Below are 11674 nucleotides of genomic sequence, written 5' to 3'. Positions count from 1 at the left end.
GGTATTGATATGAACAAGTTTGCACAGATAGAGTAAAAAAGACTTAGAGTCAGTTGTACATGTAATAATTGATGTAAGGTTGTTAGTATGGCTATTATTTTATTCAGTTCATTATATGTGTTCCATGATGCTTTCCTAATAGCTTATGATAGTATTGTAAATTAAATGGTCTTTTTAACTTTATGTTTCACTAGTTTTTGTTATTACTTATAAGTCATGTAGTTGGGAGAAAATAAAACATAGAAATATAGATTTAATGGGATTTTTTAAAAATTGAACGGTCAGTTCATTTGGTATCCAATCAGACCTTGCATTTAACCTAATGTTTTCGTCTATTTCATATTTCATTCAATTTTTTTTTTTTTGAAACAATAATTCATTCAATTTTACATATCTTGTTTGAAATATTATAATTTTCAAGGAAATTATAATCTTACTATACAATAATCATAGATCACAATTTTGCATTAACAAAATTCTTGAGATGTTCCCGTTATCATTTATGTAGTACTCCGTACTCCCGTATGTTCCTAATAACCAAACATAACTGTCTAATGACGCTGCAGTGGCGTCAGTTCCTTTGTTGGTTGAAGAGTGCCCTCTGACCTCCCCTTAAATTCATATTATTCGTAAATATAAGTCCATTATCTCGTGTCAAGGTTGGAAGTGACTAATAGTCACTGCTATAGATAAGCAAATCAAGCTGCTGACTAGTTAACTAACTATAATGCCAACGTTGAGTAGAGAATGATCATTTTTAAGGCGAATCTGAGGAATCTTCCCGCCATTTTATTGGAGCCTTGGAGGATTTAAATGGAGTGGCTAGGGCGCATCTTGTTGTTTCGAATACGACTTATTGTTCTTTTTGTTGTTTCGATGCTTTTATTTTTGCTAAATTTTCTTTCGTTTAGTTGTTTGTCTTTGTCTGGGCCTTACCCCTCTCGTTCACTATAAAAAAAGGCCCAACCCAAATACCAAGCCCAAAATCTAAAGCCCAAATTGTCTAAACTAGATATTTGTTTGAAAACTGTGGCAAAACCTCATTATCTCAGTTTGTTTATCCTCTCAAAAACACACACTAAAAAAATGGCGATTTCTGCAAATTCTGCGCTTCATCTATCTTCCTCCTTTTGCAGAGATGTTCCAACCTCTTTGTCTTCCATTTCCCCTCTATTTGGTAATTTTTTACTTCCATTTATTTTGGTGAAATTTAGAATTGTAAATAAGTAATAACAATTTCAATTATATTACATAATTATGGTGTTGATTGTTAGGTAATTCGATTTCCAGAAAAGGGTCGGTTGTTTTTGCAAGGAGGTTATTTGGGTTGGAGGAAGCCATGCGAATTCAGAGGTACAACTTATTCATTTTTCTGCTGCTATTTCTTCTAATTTGATATTTATTACTATTGTTTATATCTTTAATATGTAAAAAGTTTAAAATGTAAAGTAATTTCTTACTCTTATATCTATAGTACTATATGAAGAGAAAGCACTTCTTCGTCGATAAATTTTGTTTTTTCCTAAAATACCTTAATATTTTTTTAAAATTACATCATTTACCCACAATTAAAAATTATTTTTTTATTAAAAAAAAATTTATCCTATCATAACTACTCATAAACATAACCATTATTTAAATAAATAAATAAATAAAACTACCTATCATAACTACCCTATAATAACTGCTCCACTTCTTTCACATAAAGGTATATCTTCAACTGTAAAACCGCTCTTAAGTTTTTTTTTTTTTTTTTTTTTTTTTTTCCTTCTAATTTTTTATATGGTACACGCATAGCGTGTACCTTTTAGCTTGTTTAATTAATTATTAAAGCCAACATTACAAAAACTTGACACATTTGGATTTAAGGAAAAGAAATTAGTATTGGAGGTAAATATATTAAGACTAGAATAGACCCGGTCTACAATAACTTATTGTAGACCCAACCTTCTAGTGTACCATACGAATGTGATTATATCATACGAAATGTGATTATATTATTATGAAAGTGATTATGTCATCTTGAAACTATTATGTAAATGTATCACTCAAAAAGTAAATTTATCATTATAAAAAGTACTCCCTCCGTTTCAATTTGTTAGTCCCATATACTATTTTTGGCGTTTAAAAAAGATCTACCCATATTGAATGTATTCTACTTTTAACTTAATTTTTATTTCCTATTTTATACCTATTAAATTATGATTGGTTAAATTAATGATTGTGCATTGATGACATAAGTCTATGGAAAGAAATTATTCCCTTAAATTATGCAATTATACTTTGACGATTTCCTTAAAAAAAACAAAAAAGTTTAAATAAGGCAAAACTATTTATGAATTGTTTTTTACTTTAATGTTAGATTCCAAATATTCTTCTTTTCTTATTTTATGTGATAGATTCCATATGGGACTATCATATTGAAATGGAGGGAGTATCAAATAGTAAATTACATCATTCAAAAGATGATTTTTAAATTTTATCATCCTAAAGATAATTATATAATCTCATTAAATGGTTTAATATGAGATCAAAATATGACTCACAAAAAGATAATTATATCATCTAAAAAAGTGATTATATCATCCAGAATGTGATTATATTATTTGAAAGTGTCAAATTTTGGGTCTACAATAATAAACCGGGTCCATACAAGACCAATTGAGGTAAATAACAGGGTGTGTTTTAATTTAGGAAATTTTACAAAAAAACACCTTTTATAAGCATGTTTTTGCAAGAAACCACCTTATAAATTTCTTTTTGCAAAGACACACCTTAATCAATTTTTTTTTTGCAAAACCATACCTTTATGCCGGAAAATAGAGTCAAACCCTATGCCGGAAAAGAAGTTTGAGGTTGTGGTTAAAAGCTGGAAGAACCATCCCCTAAAATTATTATATTAGATACCTAAATAACTTCCCATAACTTTCTATAACTTCTAATAGTGTTTTCCTTTCCAAGTATCTATGCTTGGTTACATTTTAGTATACATACTTGTATAATTGCTTTACACTCCTTTTTTTTTTTAAAAAGGTATATATTTCTCTTAAACATGTGTTTAATTTAAGTGGCACTTCTCCTTTTTGGAAACATTGTACCATTTTAAATCATATTTCACTCTAATTTGGTCCTCCTACATTCTAAATTACTTCTCTCTCCTTCTAGTCCTTGTACATTCTAAATTACTTCTCCCTCTCCTACATTCTTAATTTTTTTCCATCTCACATCCTTATATTTAATTTCTCAACAAACCACTCGTATACACTTATATATCTCCTAAAACTCGACGTGAAAACTAGAGTGTCACTTAAAAAATGGAGAGAGTATTAATAAAAAATCTAATGTTATATATATAAGAATTTTTTTATTTTATTTTTTATTTTTTAGGTAAAAAGCTAGTATGATTAAACAAAAAATCTAAGTGATGTAGAGATCACAATAATTAAACACCGGGCTTACATCTAGTGGGGTATATGAACATCCGAAAGACAAAAGAAAAAAATATTTACAAGTTTTCCATTGATTATACAATTATGTATATATCAATCAAATTTTAAGTTCCCTTAATATAATTGTGTCATAGTGAAAATATTTTTCAATAGCTGTTGTCTTGCGCTAGTTCTTCATTGAGTTGAAACGAATGAATATTGTTTTATAAGGATAGTGTAACTTTTAGCTTGATGGTATGGAAGATGATGCCCACGAACATAGTCTATGTGAGTTCTACATAGACTTTCTTTATCTTAGTGATATGTAGTATTGTAGTGGAAAATATAAGGGGTAGATATTGGGGGAATATTTGTGTATTATTATGCCAATGTTGGACAATGCATGGAGAGAGTAGCTAGTATAATGATCACAAAATTCATATTTTTGTGTAATTTTCTTTAATGTTGCTATATTTGGGTACCAAAAGTTTTTTACCCTTCACTCACAATTTCCAACATTGGCAAATACTCAAAAGAATTTCCTCCAATCTTTTCCCCCTTTTATCTTCACTATTATTGTGATGTCACAATAGTATTGGAAGTCTATGTGGGGTCCACATAAACTATGACTATGTGTATCATCTTTCTATATACTTTACAATTTACACTAATGGTTGTGAAGGGGCTGAGATTAGAGTGAAGTGGGACAATGGGAATGATCACATTGCTGTTTCTGGCTAGCAGGAATTGTTTCGTTCTACAAACTATTGTACTCCTAACTGATTAGTAAATGTGCAGGGAAAAAGAACTCCAAGATAAAAAAAAGCCAGCTAGACGTTCCCCGTTAAAGCGAGGAAAAGTGTCACCCCGTCTTCCTGTGCCTGATCACATACAGAAACCCCCTTATGTTGGCTCAAATAAATTGCCTGAACTTTCAAGTGAATATCAGATTCATGATTCTGAAGGTATCTCTCATATGAGAGCAGCAGGTGAACTTGCTGCTCGTGTTCTGGATTATGCAGGAACTTTGGTTAGGGTGAGACTCATGAGAGATCAATATTGGCATTGTTGATTCCTTGTTGCATTTTTTTTCATGCATTGTGTCAGCATGCGGTAAACCTACACATGTTGTCTAGCTGTTATCATGTTTACTGCTTTTAGTCACTTATTGTTCTCAATCTTCTCATTTATGCCAACTTTTCAATTCTGGTTGCCTGATTGTGAAGTCATGTTTGCCTTTGGGTTTTGCGTGCAAGTGGAATTTATCAAATTATTCTTGTAAAACTTCTAAGTAGGAAAATATATTTGCTTGCCCTACACTTGGTAGGTTTTAATTTCCTCTTGAATGAAGCCTTTTGTCCTCTCAACCTGCTTCATCATTTAGAATTCTGGGGTACTAAAATGAGCAAAAGTAGAGGCACACACCTTTTTTTTTGGTTTATGTTCCTGCTATTTGGAGTTTGATGCTTTTTTTTTATTTTTTTTTTATTTTTTTATTTTTTTTTTTTTTTTATAATGTGGCAAGGGGTCCTAATCTAGAGTATTATTCATGGGGTATATCTATCCTTTTCTTATTGTTCAAGCTCCAAATTATTGTGTCGTTATACTTTACTGAAACCTAAGATAAACACGTGTACTGATTAGTGATTTTCTTATGAGATTTTGTCAAGTAGATTTTTTTTTTCCCTAAGCTTCTAGTTTAATTTTATTTATGTAGTTTTCTCCTATGAATTTAGACTTCTGTTGTGAATTGGTGGAGAGAAAGCTCCAATGTTGCAGCACACTTAAATTAAGACACCCACTGATCTTAATTACCCGAATGAAGCCTAACCTATTAACCTTCAAATAATCCACACAAGAAAGTTAATGTCGAAGGGTTTAGACCAATTCAACGGAAACTTTGTGATGAAGAGAAAGAAAAAGGGAATATGTATATCAGTGTATACATCAGAGAACCAATTCAGTCCATGGTGGGACGATCTACCATATAAGTCATACATCTAAGGAGGTAGATAGTGGACTATTTTTGGGTGAGGAAGAAGTATGCACATGATTTTCATTAACCTATAAAAGGCCCATTAGCCTATGAGGAGGTCTCTAAATAATTTTACTTGGCTAGAAGTATGTGTATTGAGGTATTAAAAACAATTGAACTAATGTAAGGACTTGTGTAGTAGTAACGTAGGATTTCCCTATTGATTGGACTACGCTACATTTAGCCCTCTCTTTGCAATAGTTTTAAAGGAATTATATTTTGGTGGATAAGACTAGCAATAGAGTTTATTACAAATTACAGTGTTGGAGGCAAAAGTTAGATTTTTGATGGTCTCAAGTAAGTTCGAGGCCTGTTAAATTAGCGAGTCAAATGAGTATGTAGCAACATTAGATGTATAGATTGCCCATTAGTGGGTGTTTTATGTACCTTCAATTGGTTTAAAAGAGGAGTGTAAATCTTGAATAAGGATGGAGGCACAAATTAGAACCTTAATGATTTTGATTAAGTTTAGAAAATGAGTACATGGAGTACCGATTTGAGTATTTGACATTTAATTAGAGAGTCGAATGAGGATGTGGTAATATTAGATAGTAATGTTTCTCATGAGTTGGTGTTTTGAGTATCAAGTATGCATAGTGAGCAAATAAGTTCATATAAGATAAGTTCATATAAGTGAAAATCAAGCAAATAGAACACACCCTAAGATATTGTGCGATCATAGCATACCTTTAAGGTTAAGGGGAAAATTCTATAAAATGGCTATCAACCCAATGTTGTTAAAGTTGTTATAGGGTTTGGAATGTTTGGCATTTAGAAAAGGTCATTATTACAAAGATGGTGCAACTTAGAAGTGTGAAAATACCTGGAAGGATGGGATTTTAAATGAGGGGATTTGGGTTTCTGATGAGACCCCTATTTGTCATGTGTGGGCATGGTGTGTGCCTTTGAGCTTTTGCAAAGGTACACTAGCATATAATTTTGACTTCAGGAAAGGTTGGTACTTGTAAAAATTGAAGTAGCTATACAGTGTGGCTGCTGTTATGTGATTATCAGATTATTGTATCGTATATGGGAAAAAGTTTAGTATCTTTGGGCATTGGATTGTGGGGATCATTACTTTTGTTGACGGAAGAGGGGAGTTATTTTATTTATTTATTTATTTATTATTTTCATAGAACTCAGGAAAAAAAAGTGGGACCTATGAAATACGGACCTATAAACGGGACCATTCTATTGGCTGAAAAAAATGGACTTGTGTCCACTGCATAGGGACAACTCTACAAGTAAAGCATGTCAACACGGAGGGAGTATGTGCCTAATATGAATAAATCACACTTTTTATTTGGCATTTGCATTTTAGTGGCCTCATACTATTACAATTGAAAACATGTTACATGGATTGCTTGCTATTGATAATCCTAAACATGATCGTGTAATATTCACTATTGGAAAGCAAACTAGACTTATACCTAAACTGTAGAAAGGGCTTTCATGGGGAGCAAAATCACCATTAGAATTAGTAGTTTCTGTAGAGGTGATCCTAAAGCCAATATCTCTATAAATATACATACTCTCCATTAAGATAATGTCAAAAGGGAAAAAGGCCAAAGGAGAAGATTTGCTTAATTTTTTATTTTTAATAAAAGTTTGAGCCAAAAATTGCCTCTTCAAATAATATCTTTGACTGTATATCGTATAAAGATATGATTTTATACTTTCACCTCCACAAACCATGCCTTTGTGAGATTTGTAGTTTCTTTCTAGGTTCAAATATTTAGAGTGACTTGTTATTGACTTTAAAGCGCTACACCGCTACATAAATTCTTGATCATGTAACTCACTGTTACCTATGAATTTTATCAGCCATCGGTGACTACAGATGAAATTGATAAAGCTGTACACCAGATGATCATTGATGCTGGAGCTTATCCTTCACCTCTAGGCTATGGTGGGTTTCCAAAGAGCGTATGTACTTCAGTCAATGAGTGCATGTGTCATGGCATACCTGATTCTCGGCAGCTACAGGTTCATTGATTGTGGTAATTACCTTTTTCTAGATTCACTAACCATTCTGACTTTCGACTTATCCTGATTTTTTTTTCATTCGAATGCAGGATGGAGACATAATAAACATTGACGTGACAGTTTACTTAAATGTACCTTCTTGTCTTCTCATGTTCATAGATTTGATTTCTGTGCTGTCTTAAAGTCTATGACTGTGTACATACTTTTTAGTCTCTTCAGTAGTTAATTTAGTATTGCAATGTCTATGTTGCTATGCCCTCTATCAGGTGTTTACCTACAAGGGGTACAACTGTTTGTCATACGTTTGTCTGTAAATAATAGACTACACTGAATTTTATCTCAAACCTTTTTTTTGGGTTAGTTTATAGACTTGTAAGCTATATTATGGTATATTGTAGAATTGATTGGTTAAAGTTGACATCTTTTTCATCAGTCACCGAAGGCTTGCTGTTTGTGAAGAGTAATATTCGTGTTTCTCAGGTCAATGAGACAATGAGTGTTTAATCCTTTGTTTATTATTTTTTACTAGGGTTATCATGGAGACACATCAAAGACATATTTATGTGGTAATGTCAATGATGCAATGAAACGGCTTGTGAAGGTATAGTCTTGTCGTGGATGAATTCTTAGAGGTTTACATGTTTTCATATGCTTGAGATCATTATTCCTCCTGGAATACACTTAAAAAAAATGTTGATGTGAGTGCTTGTTTTTGCTGATTATTGTAGTGTCTGTGGAAAATTTCTTGTTTCTTCTGCTTCTAAGTTGGCCTTATAATAGTTGTTACATGATCTACTCTTAGGTAACACAAGAATGTTTAGAGAAAGGAATAGCTGTATGCAAAGATGGTGCTAGCTTCAGGAAAATTGGAAAGACTATCAGGTACCTGCTTGGAAAATTTTAGTGCTTAGTCAACTACTGTATGAAAATTGTGGATCTTGGAACATATATGTTATATGGATTAATAGAAGTGTATTGTACTTTAGGAACAACTTTCAGTAACAGCAATGTGATATTCTCTTAAATCAGTTATTGAAAGCATCTTTGGCTAAAAAAAACCCTCTTTTTTTTAGTTTTTAACCTGTTTTATTTTGTGCGGGTTCTATCTTAAATCTTTTGGAAACAAATGCCTAAGGTATGACAAGGAAATGATTACCAATGAGTTGATCACTACAATGTTTTACCTTACAACAAAGGGCGAGGCAATGATGTGTCTTAACTTTTTGTTTATCTAGCTTTTATTAATTTAGTGGACAAAATAGTTTTATGCGTCATATGATCATCATATTTTAGTTCATTAGATTATTTATCACTCCCTGGTCTTCAGCTGAATTTTTAATAGTGTAGTGTGGCCCATGGTTAGAATTGTGATATCTTGGTAGAATTATGTGATTACCCAACTGAGATATGATGTTAGTCATGTTACATTAATATCAATTGGGTTTTAATTTGGACCAACATGGGAGTTTAAAGGCATAACAGTCATGCACAAATAAATACATATCAGTGGCAATTTTGTAAATAATTGCATATTGAAAGTACTACTGAGAAGTAAAAAAGTACTACTAAACATTTTCAGTAGTACTTTTCGTGCTCCCAGGTTAATTTTTTTTCTTATCTATAAAACGATATATGTAGGTTTATAACTTTTTTTTTTTTTTTTCTTATATGAACTTAATTTTTCTTATCTGATCTGATTTGAACTTATTTTTTCTGATATGATCTGAAATAAATATTAAGGTCCTAAAATTAGTTGAACTAAACATAGCCTTAATTTTTCCATATTTTAGTAGATTGGCTTGTTTGCCTCTACTAATTAATGGCCACTTGCATCACATGCTTAAGCCGCCTGATGGGAATGGTGTAATCTGTGCAATCTTGTCTCATTTTCCTGTGATTTATGCTAGAAATCTAGTCCAAAATGTTTCTGATTGTTTCTGTCTAATGCTGTTTTCAAATATGCTTAACAGTGAGCATGCTGAGAAGCATAATTATGGTGTGGTGGATCGTTTTGTTGGCCATGGTGTTGGAACTGTTTTTCATTCCGAGCCAATTATTTACCATCATAGTGAGTACTTTGTATACTCTCTTTATCATCAACTAACAAAACCATGGAGATGATGCTTTTCACTTACTTTTATCAGAGCTTATAGATGATATATACACCATCTGTGATTGATAGAGTTAAATTATTGAGAAATGAATATCTTATGTTTTACTGTCTCGGATGTATTACTTGGCAGCCCCTCCCTTTATTGGTTTTTTTTAGAATGCAGCAGGTTTTATGTTTCTTATTTTAGTGTGCGTAGGTTTAATGACTGTGGCTAACTTTGAGGTTAAAGTGTTGCTTATGGAACTCAGAGAGACTTAAAAGATAGAGATATCAAAGAAAGTCATTGAACTATTGAAGTATCGTGCTTTTAAGAGCTTTATTGGGCTTCTAGAAGACAGGGATTGAGGCTACTTTCTCAAAATATAGTGCTTTTGTTATATATATATATATATATATATATATATATATATATATATATATGCTTTGGAAATTAAAGATTAGCAACAGCAGTTCTCTATATATTAAGGAGACCATCGGTTACCATGGTTTTTTATTTTTTAATTATGTTGTTAGTTAATTTTTCTTATATAAATTGGCAACAACTTAAGGTGAATTAAGGAGAAAAGTTCTAATGGAATTCTAGATTTTGGAACTTATATTCACTAACACTATCACTATGGCTATATTAGACATGAAGCTCCAATGTGGGTATGAGCATCTGGATTTACATATTAGGCCTTTAGCTTACTATGAGTACATTTTTGGTAAATGGGCAAATGTAGCACGTGTCAGTTATCACATACTCTGTTGTATTTTTGTTGTTCAGTGCATGTATCAGTGGTATGTAGTAACCTTTTATTGATATACTACTAGTAAATGTATCTATTTTTGAATCATATAGCTAAAGGTATGCAAGAAACTGTATGCAGTATGGTTACTCTTCATACCTAAATGTTTCATTCACCCAATCAGTTTGATCACTAAAAATTATTATCTTTCTTTGATGCTTCATTGCCTCTCTAAATTTATTCTGTATGTTAAATTGACAGGAAATAATCATCGAGGTGAAATGGTTGAAGGTCAAACGTTTACAATTGGTAAGGGTATCTGATCTATTTCAATATGGATATCTAAAACCTGTTGTCTGAATTTAACTAGTGATACAGCCAAGCACGCACAATGTTTCCCCATCACCCACAAGAATGTTAATTTTACAAGTTTCCAATTGGTTTAAAGTTTTGAATTTATTTTTATCTATCAGAAAGAAATTAAGAATGCTTCTGTTCTTTTGCATTGATTAGGTGCTATGGTTTGCATTACTTTGCTGATTGAGCTTACATTTATCTGTCTACACTATGAGCCTAGCTCCAAAATCATTTTTATTTATGCCAGAGAACACCTCAATATGCTTCTCAGTGAATCTTAATTTCACCCTTTTTATATGCAGAACCGATTCTGACGATGGGAAGCATCGATTGTATTACATGGGGTGATAACTGGACGGCAGTTACAGATGATGGCAGTCCTGCTGCACAGTTTGAGCATAGTATCTTGATTACAAAGACTGGTGCTGAAATTTTAACCAAGTGTTGAACTAAATGCCACAGAATGTGTGCTGTTGCATGTATACATTAAATGTATTTATGCTGTATATAATTTTTCGCTATGCTCCAAATCCGTGTTTATGAACCTAGCAAAGCTTAGTTTGGTGATAAGCGGTGACTTAGAGATTGTGGGATCAAACCCCTTTAGTTCTCTTGGCGATGGTTTTCTGTACCTCCCCCTCCCTTGAAAGTTCCAGTGTCAAGTTTCAGTTAGTTGGGAGCTCTCTGGGTATCTGATAAGAGTGGTGAATACTGGTGATAGGCAAATAAAATATCATGTTATTTTGTTATCATTACTCAGATTGCAGATTCTGTATCTTGTTGTGATCCTGCCGTATGCAAATAATCATTTTGAAGGAATAATGTTTGGAGTGATTTCCATGGAAATTGCTAAAAGAAATTAAAATTCCACCATCACGCTTCTTTTTGTCAAAATTTCCTATATATCGTCCACATCATCTATCTGTCTATTACATATTACTAAAGACGAAACCATAAAGACACTTGGCAGCATTGTGTTAAAAATTTTCCCTCCAATAACACTTGCTAAAAAAAAACCTCCAATAAT

General features: G+C 32.2%; 1 protein-coding gene across 1 annotated transcript; it reads left to right on the top strand.

The window, feature by feature from the left end:
- The first annotated feature begins 1040 nt into the window (after positions 1 to 1040).
- LOC145558170 (methionine aminopeptidase 1B, chloroplastic-like) lies at positions 1041 to 11399 on the top strand. The gene is made up of 10 exons (XM_081619316.1): positions 1041 to 1177; positions 1275 to 1353; positions 4227 to 4464; positions 7288 to 7449; positions 7539 to 7580; positions 7979 to 8050; positions 8252 to 8331; positions 9420 to 9517; positions 10552 to 10599; positions 10950 to 11399. The coding sequence occupies exons 1-10, from the start codon at positions 1087 to 1089 to the stop codon at positions 11093 to 11095; spliced, it is 1056 nt and encodes a 351-aa protein (XP_081475442.1). The 5' UTR covers positions 1041 to 1086; the 3' UTR covers positions 11096 to 11399.
- Positions 11400 to 11674: the final 275 nt, after the last annotated feature.

This window comes from Chenopodium album, chromosome 1 (genome assembly GCF_948465745.1).
Source record: "Chenopodium album chromosome 1, dcCheAlbu1.1, whole genome shotgun sequence".
Lineage (NCBI taxonomy): Eukaryota > Viridiplantae > Streptophyta > Magnoliopsida > Caryophyllales > Amaranthaceae > Chenopodium > Chenopodium album.
The sequence above is the reverse complement of the archived record's forward strand: the minus strand, read 5'-3'. Positions and strand labels throughout refer to the sequence as shown.

What these genes read in the sequence shown, in the direction of transcription:
- LOC145558170 (XM_081619316.1), top strand. Translation starts at nt 1,087, where the DNA reads ATGGCGATTTCTGCAAATTCTGCGCTTCATCTATCTTCCTCCTTTTGC. An exon ending in TTCCATTTCCCCTCTATTTG is followed by an intron (nt 1,178 to 1,274) that starts GTAATTTTTTAC and finishes GTTGATTGTTAG; the next exon opens with GTAATTCGATTTCCAGAAAA. An exon ending in GAAGCCATGCGAATTCAGAG is followed by an intron (nt 1,354 to 4,226) that starts GTACAACTTATT and finishes GTAAATGTGCAG; the next exon opens with GGAAAAAGAACTCCAAGATA.